The following is a 27,891-nucleotide window of genomic DNA, read 5'->3' on the forward strand; positions in this document are numbered from 1 at the left end:
TGTATTTTCTTATATTAGGTTTAATTTGCATAGGTAGGTTCATTTTGTGTGAGTTGGGTGTTGTAGGTGGACACTCTTCCATAAAGGTTACAGATTCTAAATTTGGATATTATGATATCTTCTCATATCCTAAGAGTTATACTCCTTGTTGGATGAGGTGTGCACCTCCCTTCCCTCTCTTCACTTCTTGTAAATGCACTCATATAGTTTTCTATTTCTATCTACTCAAAACTAGTAAGGGGTTTGTTATGCATCTCGATTTCTTGATCAAGGGCAATAACATTAGTCTCCAAATTTAGTTATTAGATAATTTGTTAGAGTAGTATTTTTGTGGCTAATCCTAGTACACTAGGTATTGGTTATTCTTTATTTTTTGTAAAATTTAACAAAAAGTAATGTCATTGATTTGGTATTTGCTCCATGATCTGCATGATTTCATAAATCTCTACAGTTCAATCCCAGATGTTGTGGGTTCAATTCTAAGTGGCATGAACTTAATTTGATGCATGAAGCTAATTTGAGTTATGTAAGAACAATTAAACACTATGCTTGCTTGAAAATTTGTTCCCCTTCTCCTAAATATCCAAATATGCCAAAGTGGTGTCTATAAACATTGTTTATGAGATTGCTAATTCAATAGGTGTATGAGTTCAATAGGGTCAAACCCCTTGGTTGGTTGTATCAATGATAATGAACAATATTAAACATGACATACACATACATACACATGGCCTATATGATGATGATGTTGAATTATTTCTTTATTGCTATTAGAAATTGAAATGTGTTGTACTTATTCTCTTTATAATCATATGTATGTAATTAAATGCATTTTAAACTTCTTTAAATACTATGACATAACAATATATTGCACAAACATATTACAAATTAGGTCATAATAAATAATTAAAAAAATTAAAAAAATAAAAATTTGAATTTTAGTTTCTTTATATTAAAATGATAATTTGTTTACGTTTTAAATTAAATATTAGCCTAAAGAGGGGAAACTCCAACCGCACATAATATTGTTACTGAGGAGAATGCGTTTCAATTCCGACTGCATCAACTCCAACCGCACATAGTATTTAAGTCAGAGACGCTCAATTGTACAGTTGACATTAGAGTACAAACTCATACAGAGCTGGAAGTGTATAAAGAGTAAGTTATGGTCCTAGTGATGAATCATCTCCCTCCTGTTCCATCGTTCACCCCCATGTAAGTTTTGCTTGTTCACATTTCAATTGTAAATTGATTTGCATTTGCTTATTCTACACGACTGGCCTTAATACCCACTATCGAATTCTGTCTGGTTACTAGCCTAACATTGACATCAAATGTTCCAAATAACATCGGAAAAAATGACAGTTAAATATAAAAAGGAAAAAATAAATTCAACTAAAGCAGTCTGCTTACAGATTCTGTTTCGTTTCAATCAATGCTGACTTAGATTCTACTTGGAAGCTTTAGTGCCAATGGTTACCATCTCTCTTTGTACTTATGGTAAATTTGTGAAGCTTCTATTGCTCTACCAAAATCTGAAAATTAAGCAAAGTTATGCAGGCTTATATTCTACCTGAAAGCTTTAATGCCAATGGTTACCATCTCTCTTTGTATTTATGGTAGGTTTGTGAAGCTTCTATTGCTCTACCAAAATCTGAAATTAAGCAAAGCTATGCAGGCTTATATTCTACCTGAAAGCCGCAGTGCCAGTGATTAACATCTTTCTTTGTATTTATGGTTGGTCTGTGAAGTCTCTAGTGTTCTACTAAAATGTGAAAATTAAACAAAGTTAGTTGTCTGTTTTATGCAATATGGTATAGAATTTAAAACCCGAACACTGAAACATTCTTTTCAGGTGTATCTTATACTGCAATAGCTGCCCACTTAAAAAACCACTGCTTTTCTTTTTTCAGTACCTAACCAAGTTTATCAATGACAGGGAAAGCTTGAAAATAAAGTACCGGGAGTTTTCTCAACTAGCTTCATTTGAAAATAGGAGACAGCAAGGGCAGCGATCTCCTAAACTAGCAAGAATCTCGCCCTTTAAATTTCAATGTGCAGCATCAATTGCTAGTCAAAATCTGGCAGCCAGGTTAGTGCTTTGTATGCGTTGTTCATGAAAGATGAATGCATATAAATTGAAATCATTCTTGGGTGATTGTTATATTCTAATGAATAAACATTCTCCGACGATTGTTGTATCTTAATGAATACAAGTTATACAACTAAAAATCATAATCTCAGATGATTTTTATAGCTTAATGTATATAAATTAAAAATTATATTCTAATATGATAGTTATATCTTAGGGCATATAAATTAAAAATCATATTCTCAGGTGATTGTTGTAACTTGATTTGTCATCAGTGAACCCATCTCCAAATCTACACCCGCATCTACTGGTGACTATATTTAAATGGAATATAGGCCCCCCCAGCCATATCCCTTATTTCAGAATGTGTTCCCCTATCTGTCTAGCTGTCATCTACTTTTTAGTACGGTTACAAGGTCTTGTAAATACATTTTGATTCTCTTCATTTCACAGTTCACTGATTGCTATGATATGGTTCTTACATAGATTCCTTTCTCACACTCTTTTCATTTGACCTCAGCAAAGAAACTGAACGTATTATTTTTGATTCCAAATCAGAGCCTCCGCCAGTATTCGATGGAAACACAAGGTGAGTAATGGATGCTTTCTCAGGTATTATAACTTGTAGAAAGGAGCAAAAGCATAAGGATATTCTTAAAGAAAGAATTGGTTTCTGCTTGCAATTAAATTACTGTTAATCAAATAGAGATGTCTAGAATGCTATATTGTTATTAATTACCATAAAATGATTTGCACACACACTAATTTTTGGAGTTCGGCAGATAAAGCCTTTCCGAACTATAAATGGCTTCTAATTAAAAGTTTATCTGCTATTTCTTTTAGATAGTGTCAACAACTTTATAGACCATCTCGTTATTCTTTAGGGAATCTTATTGTAGACATATTGTAGAATACTTATGCTTGGGGTAGCCTGGATATATGCTTGATCTAAGCCTCCGTTTTACCCTTCAAGAAGCCCAGCAGGGGCTTTGAGTGCAAATAATGACCCTGCATATTGGGATCTATTCAGCTCAGCCTTGGCAAAGGTCCAGTTATCTGTAGTCTCAAGCAGATCAAAACCAGTAACAAAAATAACTGCCACAAGAATACCATCAGCATTTTCTCAAACACCATCAGCAAAAATGAATTTTAGACATCAACTCTTTACTAGGATAACATCAGTATTTAGCTGAAAACATAATAAATTAAGAGGATGCCCAGCTGCCAGAGTCATGCTATTGGCTATGTTCACCCTTTCCCATCCTTACCCACACTTTCGGTTCATTCACCATTTCCTTAGTAACATTAAAAATATCAAAGAGTAAATTGACAGGTCCAAGCCTTTAGGGCCTGAAATTCCTTTGTTATGAGACAACAGAGAACCAACATTGGCCTTATCTTTCTCCTAGACAACTTCCAACCTCTCTTCGGCTCTCACTGAATAATCCGTTTCTATTAACAGTTTCTCATTGGCATCCCTAGTTTCCATCATATCCTTTACCTAATATTTCTGGTAGCTAAGATCTTTTTCATGTGATTTTGATTTATGCATGGCCACCCTCGCAGAAAGACATTTTTTCTCCATAACTCTCTCAGATTATTTATCTCAAAATTAAAAGGTCCACCTATCAGTACAATTACACTAGACCCAACAAAGCCCCGAAACAAATTTTGAGCTTGGGGTTGCTCACCAAGAGATAAGAGCCCAAAACTAGAAGCTATTGAATTCCAAGGTAGGTAACTGCTAAAATGGGAAATTTTTTTCTTGATTTTCTAGTTTATGGATTCCTTAGAAATCAGTTTTTTCCTACACTAGGCGCATAGGAAATCTTTGATGATCATTTAGATTTCCACTGTTGCAAACTATTTGAGTTTCAATATTTCTTCCCAAATATTGATTGGTCCCAAGGGAAAAATATTTGCTGCCTCATTCACCATGGTTGTGTAGTCAAAAACATTCTTTTTTCCCATGGTGTTCATGTCATCCTCTAATGAAAGACAGTCCATATGCCAGGTCTCTATTGCCTTCTGCCATCTCCTTTCCAAGTTGTTCCATCTTCTTAATTTCCTCAAGCTGCTTTCTCTCAAACAAAACTTTCTACAGCTCCTCTCTATTCTCATATATATGCTCTCCATTACTTGGTCTTTCTCTTGATGAAAATGCTGACACCATGGTAAATACTAAAGAGAATGGCATATCAAACAACACATAAAGCTTTGACATTAAGCCTTCAACCACAGTAAAATTTAACAACCTTTTTCTCTTTAATTGACAAACATGAAACATACAACAAAGAGTAAATAAAAATGATAGTAATGAGAAAAATCATTCCAAAGCAATGGAGTGGATGGCTTGCCAATAACCATAGTCATAGAAGAAAGATTCCAAACCTTCAAAAGAAAATTTGAAAAAAATACCAACTCTCAACTATGAGTTTTCCATGTTGCTATTCATGTAGAAGAGTTTCATTGCCTTCTTACAAGTAATTGGCTTTGATCTGGGAGTCATCGTTAATCTATATTGAGCCAGTTTGTTCCTCCTTTTCGAGCCATGAACCTTGTTGAGTTCTTACTACTTTTGAGTTTTGCCACATTGATAGGATACCAAGCCCCTTGGATAAGTAGAGGATTTCCTTTTGTACGCAATTTCTAAAGATACTGCCAACTTCAGCTTGATAGTGGCTACCTTTATATGCTCAGTCAAAATTTATTTTAACTGTCCCTCATCTGGGGGTCACCATTTCTTGTTTCTATTTATGTTCTTAGCATCTCCTTGTTGGGGATACCTTTCAACTTGGAAACTGGTTCCAAGGTTGTTAATCAGGCCCAACTCTTGGTGGGGGCTTTGACCTCCTTTGGTGTTTGGAGCTGGGAAGCTTCAAGTGTGGCAATTGGACTATCGTGCTGTTGGAAACACTCAAGTGGTAGATCGAATTTTAGAGTGTCATCAAGGTCATTAGAGGTGTTATCAGATTGTCATGAAGCGTGTGCCTAATAATCGGTAGTAGAGTACTTTGCATCTGTGTTGATTGAAGAAAATATAAAAAAATACAAAAAATATTTATTGCTGGAGTATTTTTGGGTTTATTATTTGTGCATGTAGTTGAGGTTCTTATAGTGTATCAAAACCAAGACTTGACCAGCCTAAGGGAGGTATAAGAAAATGGTTAGTGACTGTGTGATGTCCCCATCTTTAGACTTAAATAAGAAGCAATAAAAGACACTTATGTGATCAAGGCTGGCAGCTTTGAAACACCTTCAACTAGTTAGTAGCTAGGAAATAACAATTCGTACATAGTATTTAAGAAGTACAAGTAGGTAGCCTTACACGTTGTATCAATAAAGAATGAAGCATGAAGACCTAATGGAGGAAAGTTATCTTATTCATAAGACTTCATGATTTTCCTATCTTGGATCCGAGTAAAGCATAGAGAATAAGATAGAGTAGTGAAGAAAAGAAGTTTGATATGCGATCCACACTTCTCATAATCAAGGAATGTAGGCTTACAGCATACTGAAGCTATGATTATAACGAAGATCTCTTATGCACCGATCATGTATGCATCCATATCCATCTATAACATCTGTCTTGTAGAGGAAAGACAATGGAGATGATGAGTAACATTATCCCATCATCATCATCAAGACAACATGAAGGCAGCCTGATTGCATGGATATAACAACACTCAAGTATCAATGCTTCACCGATCATAGATGGAGACAACTTCTTATCAATGTCACCACTATAACATCCATTCTTATTCATCGCTGTCATAAGATAACAGAAAGAGTATCGATTGCCTTATGGATCCAATTGTGTATATTATCAAGAAGCATATCACCGGATAAGGAAGATTCAGTTCGAGTTTATGATCAAACAAATATCGATTATGATCAGCAACTAACCTTTCCATTGGTTAGTTAGTCAAACAATGATTATATTAATCATAGAGCAACTTCAATCAGCAAATGATTAATTAATCCTTAACAATGACCAACAATTAAGAATGGCATCCATAACAAATGATCACGTAAAGGTGCGATTAGAGGATATGTTCATTCTAAGAAGAGACACAACTCATCGATCCCATGGGATATTTAATGAGGATCAAATACTCACTTCAAATCACTGGAGATCTTTATTTCGTATTTCATCCTTTGTGGATTTGCTCTTATTGAGCAAACAGCCCCTTGGCTTTTGGATGCATATTTAACAGCAATACATATTAGACGCAGCGCCTTTGGAATTGCTATAATTCACAAGATCAATCAGGCAAGCATCCATATCTGGAGATCATATAGAACCGCTACATAAACACATATATCAGGCAAGCATCCATATCTGGAGATCATATAGAACCGCTACATAAACACATATATCAGGCAAGCATTCATATATAGATCAAAGGTCTTATTAGACCAATACAAATTTTATTGCATACTGATAGAGCCAAATCAGACATAGCAATTACCTTATCGCTATAAGTGATAATTGAGGAGATCATTGCATACTTCAAGAGTCTAATCAAAAACAGCAAATCTACATCATCACTATAAGCGATTGAGAATTGAACATACAGCATATTAACATCGATATATCTGAAAAGGCTACAAACAGTTGAGAGGTAACTTGCAGCATAGTTTGCATTGTCATATCAGAGGTACTCTATCCATACTTAGCTGTAGTGTACCCGATGGCACCCCAGTCGTACGTCACCTTCCCGACGACACTCCCAACCGTACGACACCCCCAACTCTCACCCTGCACAGTGGCTAAGAACTTAATGTACGACATAGAAACAATAATCGTTTGGGGAATTAATCGGCAAAACAAAAGTATAAGATTTTTTCAAAAAATCGGGAAAAAATCGGGAAAAAATCGGATATACAAAAAAACATAAAAAATTGCAGAAAAACAATCAAAAACTACTTTTTTAATATATTTTAGGGTATTTCCATGGCATTGAGATATTGTAGGCAAATAAAATAGACACTTGAAAACATGAATTGCAGGAAATAGATTTTCGTTGCTTATATTCATATCACTGATTACGTTCCACAAAATATACTACACCATAAATAATATCTAGATGGTGATAGATGTCAAAATGTCAATTACAATATAGTTTGTGACTTTGAACAAAGTCAACCTGTAAATTAAGTACAAAATTCCAAAATCTCAAATGTAGGCAATGACATGCTAGAGGGCAGGAGGCCCTGATGATGAAGCTCCTGGGCAAGAGCTTGTCCTAATTCCTTCAACCCATTCAGGACGATAGTTGGCTTGCCTCATGATATCAAAATCTTCAGACACAAGCGGACGATCAGCAACAACATAATCATCATCAACATCATCATCATCATCATCAGCATCATCAGCAGCAATCAACTCGCACTCTGGATATATCTCATCGAGGTCAATTGGCAAGCATTCCTCAATAGTTCCTAATTTTGCCCATGTAGAAATTAGTGTTTCCCTTACAAATGAAAAATCAATGAATAGTGAATACAATTCAAAAACCTGCAACTATATATTAATATTCTCACCTTGAGCTTTCCTTATCTTCAAGCGGAGGTTGTGATGAACAAATACCAAGTCATTCAGCCGTTGTTGTGATAGGCAGTTGCGTTTCTTAGAATGTATGTGTTCAAACACACTCCAATTACGCTCACAAGCTGATGAGCTACATGGTTGGCTCAAAATACGCACCGCCATCCACCTTAAATTTGGTATTTCATCTCCAAAAGAAGCCCACCATGCAGCTGAAAAACACATTATATGGAGATGATATTGTAAGCCTAAGAATATCTTATAATCTTAACAAACTTAGTGGTTGGCAAAATAAAGAGATTGTCAAAAGTTTATAGAGTCTACCTGGTTGAATTGTCTTTCTGCTTTGTATAACAGCCCTAGAAGAGAGAAAGCCCTTAGCATGCTTGTACATTTCCAGCTCTATCGTAGCCGCATCAAATTTTTCCAAGTCAGTAAACATTTTTTCCATGCACTTGAAGAAGCCTTGTTTGATCTCAGCATCAATTTCTAGGAAGTCAGTCTTATAGAATAACAGAGGATTGAGAAAATATCCTGCAGCATGGAGAGGAGTGTGCATTTGTCCATCCCATCTCCTATCAATTATGTCCCACAACGGCATATACTTATCCCTGTTATTTTCTAGCTTACTCTTTATCACCTCCTTGGCCCTATCCATGGCCTCATACACATATCCCATGGGGGGTTTATCTCCATCCACTAGTCTCAAGACTTTTACTAAAGGCTCTGAAAATTCTACAATTTGTTCAATAGATTCCCAAAATGTGGTAGAATACATATACTCTGCCACTGCTATGCCATTTGCTTGAGTTGTGAAACCAGACTCCATCCACTCAGCTGAAACAAACATTCGCCTCAAATTACCTTTTTGTTCACATAATGTTTGTAATGCAAGGAAATATGTTGCAAATCTTGTCACTCCTGGTCGAACTAGCTCCTTGCCTCCTGTGAAAGAGCGCATTATAGCCAAAACCCTTGTGTGATTATAAATAAATTTGGTAACCTTGTGAGCTTTCAGAAATGCCACCTTAACCCATTCAATTTTTCCAATGTCCTCTAGGGTTAGATCAAGGCAATGTGCTGCACATGGTGTAAAAAACATGGAAGGATATTTATCTGTCAGAAGTCTCCCTGCAGCAACACAAGCAGCAGCATTGTCTGTGATAAATTGAACCACATTTTGTGGCCCTACATCTGTAACTACCACGTCATACATCTCAAACAATGCATTTGTGGATTTCATCATATTAGATGCATCCACAGATTTCAAAAAAACAGTGCCAATCTCACAAGAGACAAGGAAGTTAATGAGAGTTCGGTTCCTTCTATCTGTCCAACCATCTGACATGATGCTGCAACCAGTTCTAGCCCACTGCAATCGATGTGGTTTAACAACATCTTGAACATCCTCTACTGCATCTTTCAGCATACCAACCCTTAATGATTCACAAGATGGGGCTTGAAACCGAGGACCTACAGCTGCAATAGCATCTATCATGGGTTGCCAATATGGATTTCTGGAAGCATGGAATGCCGTGTGAGAGGAGTACCAATAATTAGCAATTGCCTTCTTTGCTTGTTCAGTGACAGTTTTCCTCCATCCTGTACTCTCCAAAGTGGTTTGTGATCCTGCTGTGGTACGAGGTTGGAAGAAAGCATTAGTGTTTCCTCCACCTGTGTTTGGTCCACGTGCTATAGAATTATGTGTCGACCCAGATTCCCTGAAACTCCCATCTTCACCATCCTCCTCACCCAAATGGTTCGTCCTGGGATCTGTAGAACTAGAACCTAGTTCAACCCCAATTCTTGCCTTTTTGGCCTTACTCTCAGCAATCCTGTCAAGAGATTGCTTTGCCATTTGAAACGATAAATTCCACCACTGATCTCTTCTAGACACCAATTGCACTTGACCTTCGTGCTACCCGGAACTGCTGTGCAATGTGTCCATGCAAAGTCTTTTTGACGCGGCATTATCAAGAATCAGATCTGTAAAAACATTACACTCAATCTTAAACTTTTGAGGGATCTATGGTTGGGCTTGTGTAGAATAATTGCATTTTAATTACATTGACATGGGAAATTGGAAACCTAAATGTAATTGAATTTCAAGTTTACACCAATGGTATACTTCAATTATTGCTCAATACATGGGAAATTAAGCCATTGAAGAAGAATTTCAGACCCACTAGAAACAGCAATACATTCTTCTTAACCTTATATACAGTTAAATTATACTTTTTGGGAAGACAAATTTCTGTCCAACAGTAAAATATATACAGTATATATTTTATATTCAGTATATCTTTCTGAGTACTTATATATTTTATATTCAGTAATTTTCAAATTAGTTATACTAGTAAATTTAAGTTAATTAGTTAAATAAGTAATTTTATTTGAACATGTGCTTAGGCTAGGGGTTGATTAGTTAACCTGTTATATTAAAGTTAACTGTTATATTAAACTTAACCTGTTCTATATGTAACTATATACTAACATATTGTTAAATTTAGCTGTTAAATTTATTAGTATATATTTTCAGTATATTAAATTTAAGCGTATATATTTAACATTATATTAAATTTAACTGTATATAAATATATACAGTTAAATTTAATATACTGTTAAATATATACTAAATTTAACTGTATATATTTAACAGTATATTAAATTTAACTGTATATAAATATATACAGTTAAATTTAATATACTGCTAAATATATACAGTTACTAAATTTAATATACTGAAAATTTATACTAATAAATTTATACAGTATATTAAATTTAACTATATATATTTAACAGTATATTAAATTTAATATACTGTAAAATATATACAGTTAAATTTAAAATACTGTTAAATATATACTAAATTTAACTGTATATATTTAACAGTATATTAAATTTAACTGTATATAAATATATACAGTTAAATTTAATATACTGTTAAATATATACAGTAAATAAATTTAATATACTGAAAATATATACTAATAAATTTATACAGTATATTAAATTTAACTGTATATATTTAACAGCATATTAAATTTAATATACTGTTAAATATATACAGTTAAATTTGATATACTGTTAAATATATACTAATAAATTTAACAGGTAAATTTTAACAGCATGTTAGTATATATGTAATAGTTAAGTTTAATGTAACAGTATATTAAATTTAAAAGTTAAATTTAATATACTATTAAATATAATTCTATAAAACAAACTAATAAATTAAATTAAACTATATTTATTATATAGTTTAACTGTTAAATTTATTATACAATATACAGTATATTTAATAGCTAATATTTAACTATTAAATATACTGTATATTGTATAATAAATTTAACAGTTAAATTATTAAACAGTGTATTTAAATTTTAATATATTGTTAAATATATTTAACTGTTAAATTTAATATAACAGTATATTAAATTTAACTGTTAAATTTAACAGTATATTTAACAGTTAAATTTAATATACTGTTAAAACAAACTAAGAAATTAAATAAAACGAACATAATATTAAATAAAATCTATAAAAACAAAATTTGTAAAACAAAAATTTAACTGTAAATACCTGGAAGGCTCGATGAATGCAGTGATGGCTTGTGGCTTGGTGATCCCTCTACGCTAAACTGTAAGAAACAGTCCGGCTTGGTGATCTTCTTCAATCACCGTAATAGACAATCAATCTCGGAAAATCGGAAGCCCGATTAATGATGAACATGGACTTCAAATTTCCCACCTGCAAACTTTGGATGAAAAACAATAGGGAGGCGGCGTCCATTTGTAGATTTTTCTCCGAAACTTTGGCACCTTTTTCGTGTTTTTAGGGTTTTCGTGTAGATAATTGCGATTTTTATTTTTTCCGATTAATCGGCAGATATTAATCGGGGTTAATCGTGTTTAAACGGGAAAAAAATCGTTGACCCGCGGTCAACGCGTATTTCGCGATTTTTTCGGGGAAAAAATCGCGACCCTCTGCGATTCCCGATTAATCGCGATCGATTGCGATTTTTTCCCGATCATTGCTTCACTGATGTACGGTACTATACCGTACCGTACGACAAACCCAGGTTGTGCTACTCTGTACGAAGGCAGCCCGTACGGTGACTACACTAGCATACAAGTCCGTATGCCACAATGTACGGTACTATACCGTACTATACGACAAACCCAGGCTGTGCTACTCCGTATGAAGGCAGTGCGTATGGTGACTACACTAGCATACAGGTCTGTACGGATTAGCACAGCTTGGGTTTGTCGTACTGTACAGTATAGTACCGTACATTAAGTTCTTAGCCATTGTGCGGGGTGAGAGTTGGGGGTGTTGTACGGCTGGGACTGCCGTCGGGAAGGTGATGTACGGCTGGGACTGCCGTCGGGAAGGTGATGTACGGCTGGGGTGCCGTCTGGTACACTACAGTGGTATCAAAGCCAAAATCCTGCCAGCCTGTGGAATGCTTGCCAAAATCCTGCCAGCCTGTGGAATGCTTGGGATGACTACAAAAATGGAAGAAAAGGATTATGAAATTGCTGCCAATAAAATCTCCAAGTGGTATAACAAATATCAAAAGAGGAAGAATTCTCTGACATTTCAAGAATATCTAGTTCTGATAGGAAAATGTATGCCTGTGCATGAGGAGGTTATCAAAATCTTTCATGAATACTCAAGTGAACTTGAGGAGATCAAGGCTACCGAATCCTTTGATAGGTACTATGTAAGGAAAAGAAAAGAGGAGTTGGATCTTGAATTAGGAACTCAATCAGAATCAAAGAAAGATGAAGACAAGTTCACATGTTCACCCCAGCGACAGGAGGATATGGACAAGCCAGAGACAACAATTGTCCCTTCAAATGGATAACACTTAAACTTTCATGACAGCTGCAAGGATGAAGATATTTGTATGAATTTTGTCAAGCCAACCGTGGTTGATCAACTTCATGGAGATGCGAACTCTAGCAATGATCCCTTACAGGAGCAATCTCTATAGTTGGTTGAATACGAAATTTACCCTTTGGTTGGGCATGAGGCGTGCATGATTGTCATCTCTCCTTGTGAGTGGCATCTATATGAAGAAAGCAAGTTAGATTTTGATGAGTTATTCCTCAACTCTGAGCAAGGCAATGTTTATATCAGAGTGGAGCAGCGCAAGTTGATTGGGGATTTGCAGGTGGTGCTCGTAGCCTTGGTGTGGCGTCAAGCTTTCAGCAGATATGACTACCAGCATCCGCGCATGGTCTGGGACCTTGGAGCTTGTCAGATGGTAGATAGTTGCGGATTGCTTGAGGGCAAGCAATCTTTGGGTCGAGAGGACTGTGATGTCCTCGATATATAATTAAATAATAAAATTAATTACTTTATTGTGTGGCCCCAAATTTAATAATAAATCTTTGGGGCCCTTTATTTAATTAGCCAGGTTTTATTTTGGTCATGTCGGCCCGTTTGTAACCCTTCGGGAAATTTCCCGGAGCCCATATTTATGGCCGAGTCTGTCATTGTTGTATGTATGTGTGAATTTGGTATTTTCTTTGTATGTGCGAATTCTAGTTGGAGTTCTGTTGTCAGCCATTTCGGAGGTGGAAGATCCTCCCTACTTGGCATCCGCAGTTTCAGTGGGAGTAACTCCTCACCCTACTCTGCTCTGCCCTCAGTCCAAGATTATTGTAATTTGAAGTGCTATCATTACTGAGTCTGAATTTCTACTTGCATGTCTGGTGTTCATTTCATGCCAAATTGTGTTAATCTGATTATATGGTCTATCTGGCACTACGCATTATAAAATATTTGTGGAGTTGAACGCGGCCAAAGGAAAGTAGTTTCAACGTCCAAATCCATTGCGTGGGTGGAGGGGCTTTACATACCGTACGACTTGGCACCAACCTCACCGTACGATGTTGTACATACCATACGGCTTGGTACCAACCTCACCGTACGACTTGGCACCAACCTCACCGTAGGGTTGGCACAAACACCACTGTACGCCCTTTTTGTGGTCTTCGCATCTTGCCGAGGGGGGTTTGTGAGCTGATCGGTTTAGGTACATTACATTAGCATTGATTGCACTGCACTAAGTGCAGATAAGATATATAGATCACAATCATCTTCGCAAACATTTAAGTGTTAAATTAGAGATAACAGTTATATTGGTCCTTATATCATCATATTATAAGTGATATCAATTTTGTATCAAATCTATAATTCTTGCATTGAGTAGTATCAATTATCATTATTTTAAGTGTTATTAGAGATTTTGTGGAAAGAAGTCTCTTGCAATTGAATTTAGTAAGTTAATTGTCCCTATTTTCTAAGTTTTAACATAAGGGGACAGTACAAGTTGTATCAGAGCAAGCTATCTTGCTAGCTTGTGGAGCTTAGGAGTGAATGAAAAAAAAGGTTGTTAAAATTGAAATTAAGCAAAGGATGCAAAAAGGTTCTCATAGAGATGGTATTAATGGTAGTTCTTCCAAGTTCAATTTTTGGTAAAAGTGTAGAGATAAGGTGTCAGAACAAGCCTCATCAAAGAACCAAACAAGAAGAAAGTAGTATGGGAAAATTCAACATCCGCATGAATCAATTCATGGCGGAACAAAAGAACACTCAAGAGAGACTCTCTTAATTGTTGGATATGCCAACCATGATGAACAATGGAGGCGATGAAGATCAATCCACAAGCCATCAAACTCCAACTAGACATATGCCTACAACAAGTTCTTGGTCGAGGATACCAACATCCTGTTGTGACCTATTTCACACATCGCCCCATTGCAAATGGGGACCCCCTGTTTTTGCTTTTTAAGGTTTCGCTTTGGCGTCGCAACTGCTAATCACCAGTCTTTTTACAATGAGTTAGAGTTTTTGAGAATTCATCCCAAGCCAAGTTGAGAAATCATGCTCAGAGTCATGTATGAATGTTGTCAAAGTGCTTAGAAGGTCTAAAGGACGAGGATCACAATTGCTTTGGGTCATTTTCGACAACTTGCTATTTTTAGAAATTTCTGCTTTTTTGAGAAATTTCTGCTTTTTTGCTTTTTTCTGCTTTTTTGAAAGTGGCTTATGGGTTTTGTTCCTCAGGTCATTTCATCTCTGCCCAAGTTCTCGGAATTTGAAAATCTTGTCTGTAGGTATAAAAAGCAGGGCTTCGAATTTTTTTTTTCTTTCTGAGATTAGGGTTTTGTTCTTTAGGTCATTTCAGTCTTGCCCATGTCTTCAGATTCGAGAAATTTTGCCTTGAGTATAAAAAGCAAGGGCTTTCTTTTTTTGCTTTTTTATGAGATTAGGGTTTTGATCTTTAGGCCATATTATTACTACCCATGTTCTCAGAATTTGAAAATTTGTTCTTTAAGGGTAAAAAGAAAAATGCAAACCCTAATTAGGGTTTTGTTCTAGAAGATCAGCCATATGATCAGTACCCATGTTCTCAGATTTCAAAAATTAGGTCTCCAGGTGCAAAAAGCAAAGTGGAAACCCTAATTAGGGTTTCGTTTCGGATGAATTGCTGATCAAGTATGAAGGTAACAGTGGGAGATGACACATTAAAAATTTCACCTAAGTTGAAGAAATGAAAATGGCAGATGATCAGTCAAGTCCGCCAAGGCTCAGAGTCAGACAAGTGAAATGGCAGATGATCATTTAAGTCCCGCCCAAGAATGTCAAGCATGGAAGATGTCCAAGCATGATCAAGGTCCGCCAAGGCATAAGGAAGTTGTCCAAGTGAAAATGTCCGACACTTGGTAAACTCCTACCAAGGGTTAACGAACTCATGGCAGTGGTGAATCAAACTCCTACTAGAGGTTAAGCTCATTCACACACAAGGATGTCTGACAGTCTTCAAGGTCTGCCTCATGATCAAGCAAAAATGTCCGATACTTGGTAAACTCCTACCAATGGTTAATTAACTTTGGCAAGAGTTAGTTAAACTCCTACTTGAAGTTAGACCATGTTGAAAAAAAACAAAAACAAAACTAAGGCATGGGAGTGTAAAGCAAGTTGGAAAATAAATTTGTCACATAGAATTTTTAATTATTTTCCAAAACAAAAAAAATTATTTTCAAGAGAAAATTCCACACTTGAAAATTTTCAAAAAGAAAAATTCAAGAAATTCAAGAATTTTGGAAAATTCTAGAAGATTCTTTGCTTTTTTGGCAAAGGATGAAAATTTGAGAGGAAAATAAACTTTCCATTTTGGAAAGACTTAAAACAAAAAAACACAAAAAAATAATAAAATAATTAAAAAAACAAAAAAAAACAAAAAATAGAACTTCCAAGTTTAAAAATCCTAAATTCTATATATTTTCAACCATTCATTTTCACAATTCATTATTCAAGTTGAGAATTTGGAGAGCAATTGAGAAGAAGTTTTCTCTCAAAATTTGTGAATTTTGAATTTTTGAAGAGAAATTTTCTAGAATAAAATTCTTCCAAGTGTTGAAATCAAGAAATTAGGTGCTGGTGTTAGATTTTAAAACAGAATTTCAGAGTTGAAGGTAAATTTTAGTCATTCAAAGATTCAATCTGATTGATTTTTCTTACCTTTCTATCTTATTTCTCTCAATTTTATCAATTTCTTGACCAAATCCTTCACTTTCAGTTTGCTTTTTCGCAGAAACTTAACCTTTTGACAGGCTGAAAGTGAAATTTTCAGAAAAGAGGATTAAAAATCAGAATTAAAATCTGAAAATAATATGGAATTTTCATGTGTTTTACCAGGTTAAGGCAGACAAAGGTTGAAGTTCGCCTTGTTTAGAAGCATGGAAGATCAAAATTCATGGTATAAAGAACAAATTCGCCCAAGGAGAGGAATGGAAGACAAAGGTTGAAGTTCGCCTTGTCTAGAAGCATGGAAGATGGCACATGGCTGTCCAAGTTAAAATTCGCCCATGATAAGGGAACAAGGTTTGATCAGCTTGGAATCATGTCAAAGCCCAAGCGCATTCAAGAATGGCACACAAACTTCCAAGTTCGCCAAGGTCAAGAAGGATGGCAAAGGCAGCATGAAGAGGAAGCATGTCCAAGACACACCAAGGTTCACCTTGTCTAAGATGGCTAAGAGTCTTCAAAGTCCGCCTCATGCACAAACAAGTTGTCCGACACTTGCTAAACTCCTACCTTCAGTTAAGAAACTCATGGCAAGAGTTAAAAAAACTCCTACTTGAGGTTAAGCAGAACAAACATGTCAAGGCACATGTGAAGTCCGCCAAGGAAATAATTGTCCAATGCTAAGCCAAGTCTGCCTTGGCATCAAACACATGAAGTCCATCCATGATCAAACGCATCAAGGTTGGCATGAGACTCTTGAACCCCGACCAAACTTGGCATAAGGCTGTCCAAGTCCGCCCTCCAAAAGCAAGGCAAGTTTGGAAAGAGATTGTCCAAGTCTGCCATAGTGGCAAAGGATAAAGCAAACAAAGTTGGCAAGAGACTTTCAAAGTCCGCCAAGCATAAGAAGACAACGTCTAAGCTTCTTCAAACCCCGCCCATGCACAAAAAGGTTGGCAAATGAACATCAAACTCCAATCTGCAGTCAAGGGGAAAATCCTAAGGTCAAGTAAACTCCATCCATGGGTTAGGATGGATAAAGCACTTCAAAGTTCGGCACAAAAGAAAGCAAACATTGGAAAAACAAATAAAGCATGAGAACATGACCAAACATCTTCCAAGTCCACTAAAGAAAAAGACTTAGGAGAAAGAGATATGGCAAGGCTTCCTCCAAGTCCACCCAAGAAGAAAAAAAAAGGTTTTGGCAAGAAAGAATTAAAAGATGTCAAAGTCCAACTTAGGCAAGTTGAAGTTGGCAAAACATTGGCCAAGTCCGACTTGGCATAAAAGACTCCAAGTCCGCCATGAAGACAAGGCTGAAAGAGAAAAGCAAAGAGATCTTTGGACAAGGTTAGAAGAAACTACAAGCTGGTAAGGCGAATTACACAAAGTTTGCCAAGAAGGATAAACATAAACATTCCAAGTTGACTAGGCATAAATGGAATATGTGAAGATGCCTAAGCAAGACATGAAAATTTGCCTATGGCTCAAGGATAAGACATGAAGACAATCAACTTGTCATGCCAAAGACACAAAAATGGCTAGGAAAAATAGATTTGACAAAGTAGCACATGAAATCAAGGGTCAAACAAACGAACGAGTTGAAAAAGTTAAGTTTGACACATAAAAAATGGCTAAGTATGGAATTTTCCACAACCAAAATAATTAATTTTGACTAAGTGTTGGAAGAGAAACATGAAGAAAGAAGAAGAATAAAGAGCGAAAGTAAGGAGAAGATGAATAAAATCCTTGTCCAAGGGGGGAGTTTGTTCTACTCAGCACAAGCCAGATACATAATTGAAAGCAAATCCACAGGCAAAGTGTGTCCGAGCATAGAAATGGTCAAAATCTTGGCTAGGTGTTGAAGGATCCACAAAATAAAATTCACTAGCCAAAATTTGGCTAAGTATGGGAGATACTTCACAAAAAAGTTCCAATTTCCTCCATTGTGGCATAGGCACAGGGGTTTCCAAGAATCAAGAAAGAAAGTCTTCAAACTTGGCAAAATATAGAAAGAAATTCCAGACTTCTTGAAGGGTTTCATCTCTTGAAGAGTCAAAGACAAACTCCCAATCAAGATCAAATAGTGGCAAGAAGACTATTCCAAACAACTTTCCAGACAAGCAATTTTTCACAAATTGGAGAATACAAGGAGGACACTCAAGAGTTAGATTGTTCCAAGTCAACATGTCCAGGTTCAATGAACCTGACTTATCCAGAAGCTTCTAGAAGGCACACTTCACAATACAACAACCTTCTATTTTATTATTGGTTTATATTTAGCAAGAAGGACAAGTGTCCTCAAATGTAATTTTCTCATTGGTCGAGAGGTAGTTAGTTGTAGCAAACCCTAATTAGGGTTTTATTTTGTAATCTAGACCGATGATTGAAAATCAATCCTAGCCATTGAATTGTAATTGGGAAGCCTATAAATTGAGCTCAACCCCTCATGTGTAAATTATGGGAGCATGTTGCAAAACATGTTGAGATAAGTAATTGTTGCGTATGATTGCCAAAGTAATAAGTAATACATTGTTCAAATTGATGGCGATTACCTTTTTTATTTTGGAATTTGCGTGGTTCTTGTTATCACAAAAGCTTGCACCCTTGTTAAGCTATCAACTCAGCAACCTTGTGAAACATGGAAACAACCCCGAAGTGTGGGACCTTGCGCGAGGGGGTTGAATCTTTGGAGAAGGCCGACTTCCTTCTCACTCCAAGTGCAGGTGTTGAACCAACTCAACACTTCAGAACTAACTCCTAAGCCTATCCTAACAATTTGCAGAGGTAAAGGGAAGAGAGAATTGCTTGAAAAAAGGGAGGTGATGCACCAAGAAGAGATTGTTCCTCTCCCCACACGAAATGGCACAAGGAATCAACTGAAAAGCCTAAGAGATGCACAAGCTTCAATTGCATGAGTGACCCAAATGCATGTGTGGAGGGTGGAATTTTCTAAGTGTTAAGAGGGGAGAAGGATTCCCACAAGGTCACACTCAAAAAACTAGTTAACACAGCGTACATGTGAAAGGAAACCACGAACATACACTTATAATGAAGGTAAGAACACATACACATCATACATAAGTTGAAGGAAGGTAAGAATAGAGATTTTCAATTAATCATAAGGCCAAAGGCCAATCTTACAGTTGCAGAAATGCAAAAGATTACAAGTCTTCAAGAGAAGAGAAGAGCATAAGAAAGCTCAAGGCAGCAGGGAGGGAACCCTTTACAATGAGGCTTAAAAGCCTTATATAGAAAAAAGGGTTACAATGGTGATCATGACCCCTGCATGTCAGTCTGGGAGGTGTAGGGGAGTGCATGCACTTGACTTGTACATGCAAGCAACCTAGCTATACCACCAAAGGCAACTTTGAGGAAGGTAGATTGACTGACCCTCCAAAGTCAGTCATGAGATAAGTCACCTAGCATGGCCCCGTACCTCCCTGATGGAGAGCCTGCCAAAAACATTTAATACACCCTTGTGGCTCCACAAAAGAAAGTGCACAAGTCACCAAAACTGCCGAAGCATTAAATGCCTTGAGTATCGATCACGCCATCCGGAAGTGTCGCTAGTCGGAAGGAAGCCTGGAGATTTCGGAAGCTCGGATTCCCGAAGTGAGGAAGACAAGGGAAGAACTTCGGAACGTCGGGGTTTCGGAGTTCCGAGATAGAGAGAAGAAGAGAAGGGAAAGAGCTTCGGAACCTCGGGGTTCCGGAGGAACTAGAGAGAGAAGGCAAAAGGGGAAGGAACTTCGGAACCTCGAGGTTCTGATGTTTCGGGGAGAAGAAGGAAGAAGGGGGAGGAGAAGGAAGAAGGGGGAGGAGGGAACCTCAGAACCTCGAGGTTTCGAGCAAGGCAAGGGAAGGAGACTTCGGAGCCTCGGGGTTCCGGAGTTCCAGGGAACTGCGCAAAGGAACTTCAGAACCTCGGGGTTCCGGAGTTCCGAAGAAGAAAGGGAAAGGCTAGAGAGGAGGGGAACTTCAGAACCTCGGGGTTCCGGAGTTCCGAAGAAGAAAGGGAAAGGCTAGAGAGGAGGGGAACTTCGGAACCTCGGGATTTCGGAGTTTCGGGGAAGAAGAAAAAGGCCAAGGGAGGAACCTCCTCCGGACAAGGCAACACTTCACACTTCATGATTCTTCTCTCCTTGATCAACTGGGGCAGCGCTGGTCCATGGAACATATCTCTGATCGGTTCTCACTGATGGACCAAGGGTGTCATAAAATGACAACAGTTCTTATCCCTCATCATAGTTTAGATTTCATTTCATGTATGTTAGAAGAATACAAGATTTGATAAGTATTGATTTATGGTGAATTTCCGCTCATACTTTTGATGAACAAATGATTTTTGTTCATTGTGTAAAGTTAGTTTGAGCTTATTTTGTGGAGGCTTAACTTCTACTTTGAGTAATATTGTTCAACTGTTGGTATTATTCATAAGTATGAAAATTATAAGCACATCCCTTGAAGATCACACTCACTTTGTGTAGTTGTCCTAAGCATGGCGAAGCAAAGTATTGTTATTGAAGTCACCTAGTCAATGCCGTCTCTTGAATTCTTAGGAATAGGTTAGAATTTCTGAACCCTTATCTCCTTTTCAGTTTTCTTGAAGTCCATGATCCAAGTCCCAGATGATAGGGCTTCATTGTCTAAACCTCCATTGTGAATTGAACATGCCAAGCGTAAGTCCCTTTGTGTATTACTAGCATATCACAACGCCCATTGAGCTTATCCGCATGTCAAGGCCTGACAAAAGAAACCTTGGAATCACCATATGATATTAGCATAAGCGGTGATTTTTCAAGAGAGGATAGAGTGTCTTTGGATATTTTATACTAATGTTTGGTAGATGATAAAACAGACACCAACACATACCCACCCAAAGTAGAACATAAAGAAGGCAATAAACCCACGTTGGTTATTTACAAGATCGATTTCAACAAGATTGGTTTAGTGGAGGATTACAAAATGATATGCCTCTAAGCGACTACATAGATCTAAGGATGAAGTACTTGCCTAAGGGACATAGAGGTCATCACTCTGACTTGAGGAGAAAATTTGGGAAGCATGGACACTCAAATGAATAGGAGATGAATGACTGCAATTCAAAAATTGCATCAAAGGTTTTACACACACACTCATTAAATAAAAAATCACAAGTACCACCAGAAGCCTTGAAGGTTATTACACCAAGAGGAGAGATTGTAGAAAGTTCGATAGCTGCCTTAGAAAAAGCTAAATCCATAAATACTCATCAAGCATCACATGGAGTAGTTGATTCTTCATGTGACTCTTCTATCACAAATAAAGTTAGTACTTGGATTCATGAAGATTATGAGGTTGCCCTTACTTCATCTCAAGGATCATGTATGGAGGATAACTTATCTAATGATGTTAGAAATCAAAATAGTGTTTTGTTGTGACCTTTTCACACATCGTCCCATTGCAAATGGGGACCCCCTTTTTTCCTGCTTTCCGGTTTTGTTAGTTTAGGGTTTTTGGTTGTCAGGTGGCAATTTTGAGCTTTCAATGTCCGAGTCTCATTTTTGATGTGGTCATGTTCTCAGGTCTTCAATGTACAAGCAATGCTAATTTTTGAGTTTTGAAGCCATTAGGATCAAAATGTTTGAAAAATGTTAAAATTTTAGGGTGATCCCAAGTTTTTCTAAGTGTTGAGGTTGCAACCTGCTTTAAAATGTGAGCGTAATGTGTTCAAAATGTTGCAAAATGGTGTGATTTTTGTGCACAAGTGTCAAAAGTCTCTATAGTAGTTGTTTTTCCACTCCTAGGAGGTAAATTAAGTCGAAAATGCATAAAGTCCCGATGGACTCTTGTTTTCCACCCCTCAAATCTTGACGAAATGTTAAAAGTCTCGATGGAAATAGAATTTCCATTACATAAAATGACAAAATTTGATAAGTTTGGGCTTTTAAAGTGTGAAAATCATCATAGTGTCAATGGAAAACGTTTTTCCCCCATGATATTAAGGCATAAAAGTGACAGTCCCGATGGGAGGCATTTTTCCACTCAGTTTTAGAGATGAAAATGATGAAAGTCCCGTTTGAGCATGAATTTCCACTCCATCTTGAGCAAGAAAGTGTTGATTTAATGATGAAAATGGTGTAAGTCCCGATGAGGTGCGTTTTTCCACTCCAAGACTTAATTTAAAAGTGATTTTGTGGAAAGTCCCAATGAATTAGGAATTTCCACTCAAGATAAATGAAGTGTTTTGATAGAGGTTGATTCTCCATTGGGGACAAATTGTGAAGAAATGATAAAGTTTATGTGTCTTGATGGGGTTCGATTTTCCCTTGGAGAGTAGTATGATGTATTTTGATGAGATTTTAATGGGAAATTGATTCCCAATGAAGGGCGAATCTCCACTTGGGGGCATTTTACATGGATTTGATCAAAATTTTAATGTCTAGATGGGGATCGATTTTCTACTTGGGGAGGATTTGTGAAAAAAAGTGAGTTAATGATGAAATTTTAATGTGTCCCAATTGATATCAATTTTCCACCCAAGGTATAACCATCAAGCTGGGACAAATTTAATTGAAAATCAAGTGTCCCAATGACCAGGATTTTCCCCAAGGGGCTGAAAATCAGATTTAAGTGAAATTTTTGAAGACAAATGTGTCCAAATTGATATGGATTTTCTACCATTTGCATTTGGTGGGCAAGCAAAGGAAAAATAAGGTTAAGTGTTAACATTCCAATGCATATTGATTTTCCTATGTGGCTGGTAAGTGCAAATTTTTATCCCACATTCGCTGTGTGGTGGCTTTTCAAGGTAAAAAGGTAAGTAAATGACTCAGTCCAGCGACTAATTTATTATTATTATGTGACTGATTTGATGTTTGGGTGGCTGGAAGAGCAAGTGTAGAGTGCGCCATTGTCAAGTGAAGGGTACGATTTTGTTTGAGGCATCAATTGCCTCTCCATTGGAGGTCGCTAGGGCTGAGAATGGAGGCGCCATGGCTGATTGAAGATCTGAAACACATTTCCAGCCACCTTTCCCTTGCATGATATTGTTTCCAGCTCTCATTCACAGACCAAGACATTGCTTCTAGCCATTGATTTAGCCAAATAGGTGGTGACTTTCAGCTGATTGGGTGAAATCGCTTCAAGCATAGGTGTGGCGCCATGAATATGAGGGTTTCTAGCCATTGAAATTCAGTTTGCAAAGGTGTTTTCAGACCTTGTACTTATAAAACCAGACCTTAGATAACATTTTGACATCAAGACACTTCATTTTCTGAGTACAGAGAGGTGTATCCAGACTTAAGTAATCAAAATCAGACTCATTCTAAGTCTGAAAGTCAGGTTTTTGGAAGGCCAAATGCCTTATTTTGGTTGAAATTCCCACATTTTCAGAATTTGTATCACTTTTTGTTTAATTTCTAATTTTAATGAGCTCATAAGTTTGAAAATTATTAGAAAATCAAAGCTTAGGGTAATTCTGAGTTATTTTATAAGGTTTTTGACTTCCAGCTTCGTACAAGTACTATGTCTAAAGTGGGGATAGCTGCGAGGAAGACTCAATTGAAGAATGTACAAGAAGGATACTACTCGGAGTCGCACATATCTTCCAGATGGAAGAAAATTGGAGATACAAAAATAGAATACCTGGATAGAAAGAGGATGAAGTGGATATTGTAGGGAACGAGGCGTCATCTACCATCTCCCTTGGCGGTCAACATCATGAAGAGTGGAATTTACCACATAGCTGGTTTTCCACCATCTCTACCGTGCAACAAACTCATGGTTGAGTGTGCAAGGCACTATGATCCACAAATCAGAACAATCAAGACACCTAAGGGGTTGGTGCTTGCATACCTAGCTGAAGAGTCAATTGGGGAGGCATTTGAAATCCCTAGATATCAAGACATGCAAGAGAGAACCAAGGAGCACGCTCAAGCTAACTTTGAAAAGAGATTAGAGTCATGTTTGATAGTTATTAATAAAGAGTGGGTTCTTGAGACAAGGTGTCACCACTCTAAGTTACCCAAGAGACTTCTATGTTCAGACTTCAAGGAAGAGTACAACGATTTGATATTTCTACTCAACTGAGTCATGGGAGCACCTTGTTTTAATTTTCGAAATTTTAAAAATTGACAACCCCTATTAATTTTTCTTTAAAATTCATAGTTTCATTTCTCTAAGGCACATTTTATGAGGTGAAAACTCATATTAGTTTGTGTTTAATCATGCGTGGGTGTTTTTGCCATTTTTCGTCAAAGTTTTGATCGTTTTTGGTTGTCATTCTTCCTCTTATTCGTGCAATTTCAGGTTTTGGGGTGATCATTGCAATTTGCAAGTGATGGGAGCTTTTGAATGCCATTACAAGTAAATATATTTTACTTGTAGTTGGGTCTCGAAGACCCGATTACAAGTTAGCCCTTTATTTTTTTAAGTCATGCATATGTGTAATCGGGTATTAGAGACCCGACTACAAGTTGGTTCTTTTTTTCTTTTTATTTTTTATGCCTTGTAACTGGGGTTTTTGGGCCCAATTACAAGTGTGTTTTTCAAAGCAGAGTAAGTTGTTTTATGCTCGTGTCGGGCTTCTTAAGTCCTGATTCATCTCTTCTTGTGTTTTCATTATCCCACGATAAAGGTGGGATTTTGTTTTGTCTTCATGTCTTTGGGTTGCAATAGGAGTGCTCTTCTTTCGATTTCTATTTGAGCCTTTGATAGCATTGTCCTTGCCTTGTCCTTGCCTCATTTTTGTTCTTCGAGATCGCGTTGAAGGGTTGGGCGTTTCTTTCATTTTCGCCTCTCTCAGCATTACAGATTCTTGCTCGATGACAAAAGAACCGACATGTCCTTCAAACAAGAAGATGAAGTACAAATACGACAAGCACCAGAATGAGATTTCTCCTTCTCAAGTGAGCTCTCATGTCGATAAAATTAAAGACACGGAGATCTGGCATGTTGATATGTCTGAGTTCCTTGAGAGTGTAGAAGGGTCACCAAGTCATAGCATGCAATTGCTCTTGAATAGCCATATTCACTTAGCTTCCACTTTCCCAGTGGCTGCCTTGGAACCAGAATTTGTCCTTGCTTGTGCTACTCATTTTGACAAAGGATCTAGGACAATCAAGGATGATGATGGCAATACTATTATCAGTTTGGATGTAGTAACCATCGATAAAATCTTCAAGGTTCTTGTTGCTCTAGTGTATGCATGCATTTCTATGAAAGGTACTTTTGATTACTACAACTTGAAAAGATCAGATTGCATAAGGCATATAACTTCTAAATGGCTTAAAACTCCCAAGACTTATTTCTCTAGATGGCCAAAATTGTATTGTTCTGATTTCATTGAAGAAGTCAGTGACATGGTCATGCTTCTGAGTAGGATAATGGGGTTGAGAGAGTCTAATGTATTTGAGATCTGGATGTACAAATACATTGTGGCCATGAGGATAGCTCAGTCTCATATCGTCTGGGGTGAAGTGATCAGTGACAACCTATGTGAACAACTCTCACAAGTTCCAACCACTCTCACTTTCTACATGAATTCCCACCTAGTATACATAGTAGCGTCACTAAGACAATTTCCAGGTCTTTCCACCAAAGGTGACAGGTTGTTGGTACTAGTATGGAAATATTATGATCAACTTACTTTGAGACCTAGCAAAATCTACTTCAGGAGAGTGCAAGATGCCTTCTTTGGTCATTTCATGTGTTTGTTTGATAAGACACTTAAGAACAAGAGAGTGTTCGAGGCAGCCTGGAAGAAGGTGAATGAGTATGGATGCCCGTTCCTTCAGTTCCCAACTTTTACTTCTATGAGAGTTGGATGTTTTGAAGGTCACCCATATATGCTTCTGAGATACCCCATTGACAGGATCATCCCGATGGAGTTGGCTAGACAACTGATGAGAGTTCATACAGTCCAGTTAGCTCAACATAAGTTAGGAATTAACATGTCCTCATAATCCACTACAAATTGGCTGATATTCTTTGACAACTTTAGCAAGAGCCAAGGCAATGGAGACAAAACTTCAAGAAATCAAGTTGAAGAATTTCAAGGTGAGAAACGATTTTGATTATCAAGGGATGAAAGATAAAATCAAGAGAGCCTTCACTCATGTTCATCGCCTTGAGGATATCTGGGTTGATCTTCACTCAGAGGAAGAAATCAGGACGATGAACTACAACAAGCTTACCTTGGAGCAAATTGTGGATCTCGATCTAACCAAGATTCCAAAAGGCATGGTAGATAATGGGAAAACTCTTGATCCAGAGTATACAAAACATAGGTTGCTGAGGCTTGTCTTCCATTTGTCCAATGGTCGTAGAAGGAATGTACCTCCATCTTTGATAGATTTCAGTCCACTCTTGCCAACACCAATGCTTGGCTGAAAAGCAACAATGTTAAAACCATAAAGATCAAGGTTGGGGCAGAAGATGATCCAACAGGACCAATTGGGTGAAAGTCTGAGGTGAGGGTCAAATCCAAAGAGGGTGCTTCTTCCTCCAGTACTAGAATCAAGCTAAGAGTCAGTAGGGCTTTGGTTATTCCTCCTGAAGAGGTATCGCTGAAAGGAAAAGAGAAACCTCAAGTTCAAATTCAGGTCATTGACCCTGAGGATGAACCACAGGAGGAGAATGCTCCAAAATCTCCTACTACTTTGAACTTAGATTCTCCTCACATGGTCATTCCCCAATTTTCTTTGGATGTCCCTATGTCTCCAATAGACACAAATGTGGATTCTTTCTGTACGGTTCATTGATTCTGTTGAGCCGAGTGCATCTACTTGTACCATTGTGACATCATCAACAACAAATATATTTGCAAACGTTCCATCATGACAACTTGGAGAATGTTTTTGATGCAAATCCTTCATATGCCATTCTATCCAGCATATCACTTCCTGAAATTGATACCTTTGCCATACGATTTGATAAGTTCATGACTGAAGCTGGCCATGATTTGTCGTCTAAGCAAACACTTGTCGCTGTGCAAACTGAGGCTTCCCCTAGAATGACAATTGTGGTACAAGCAAAGCCTGTTTCGACACAAATTGCAGTTGCTGTTACAAATACAAGCTCATTAGATTTACCCCCATGGTTGAGCTCAATCACTCCTAAGAGGAAAATGTAGGAGATTTCTCCTGATGTGTTCGACTTTCAGTAGCTTAGAAAATCCAAACCCAAAGCTGCGAAGAAAGTCAAAATAGTTTTGTGAGTGGTTGTAGATAGTAATAAGATGAAATATGCAGAGGTAACAGAACTTCTTGTTGATAAACCACAAGGTGAAATGTAGTTGTCTGATTACAGGTTCACGAGGGTGGAACTAGGAAAGCAAACACATGTCGGAATGATGCATGATGCTCAGGATTCGGTAGCTTCATTGGTTCAAAGTTATGATGAGCTCCTAGCAAAGAAGGATAAGTTCAAGGAGAAAAACACACAACTCATCTTAGTGATCCAAAAGATCACTAATTCTTCAGAAAAGGTTGCTCCCTTGACTTCCTCTACTTCCGAAGAGTCTATCAAACGAGTTGAAAAAGATGCTCAAAAGGCTAATGCTATTGATTCTTGGGTAGATCAACTAGCAAATCGGAGTGCTCAAGTGGTGAAGAAAGCCTTACTGGTGCTGGGCAATGTAAGGGCAACAAAGATAAAACTAAACTAGAATTTAGAAGCTTTTAAGCAAAGTCTGGAATCTACAGAAAGAGATTTGAAAATT

At 37.2% G+C, this 27,891-nt stretch overlaps 1 protein-coding gene across 2 annotated transcripts in view; it reads left to right on the forward strand.

The window, feature by feature from the left end:
* The first annotated feature begins 995 nt into the window (after positions 1–995).
* Positions 996–27,891, forward strand: part of LOC131078428 (protein IN2-1 homolog B) — a 275,451-nt gene continuing 248,555 nt past the window's right edge. The window contains exons 1-3 of one of the 2 annotated variants that reach the window (XM_058016121.2): positions 996–1,215; positions 1,940–2,092; positions 2,613–2,681. In XM_058016121.2, coding sequence (XP_057872104.2) covers positions 1,166–1,215; positions 1,940–2,092; positions 2,613–2,681 — 272 coding nt within the window. In that variant the 5' untranslated portion in view covers positions 996–1,165. The remainder of the gene's footprint in view (positions 1,216–1,939; positions 2,093–2,612; positions 2,682–27,891) is intronic. The other variant, XM_058016123.2, reaches the window with a different exon arrangement.

The sequence above is a fragment of the Cryptomeria japonica genome, chromosome 7 (genome assembly GCF_030272615.1).
Source record: "Cryptomeria japonica chromosome 7, Sugi_1.0, whole genome shotgun sequence".
Classification (NCBI taxonomy): Eukaryota; Viridiplantae; Streptophyta; class Pinopsida; order Cupressales; family Cupressaceae; genus Cryptomeria; species Cryptomeria japonica.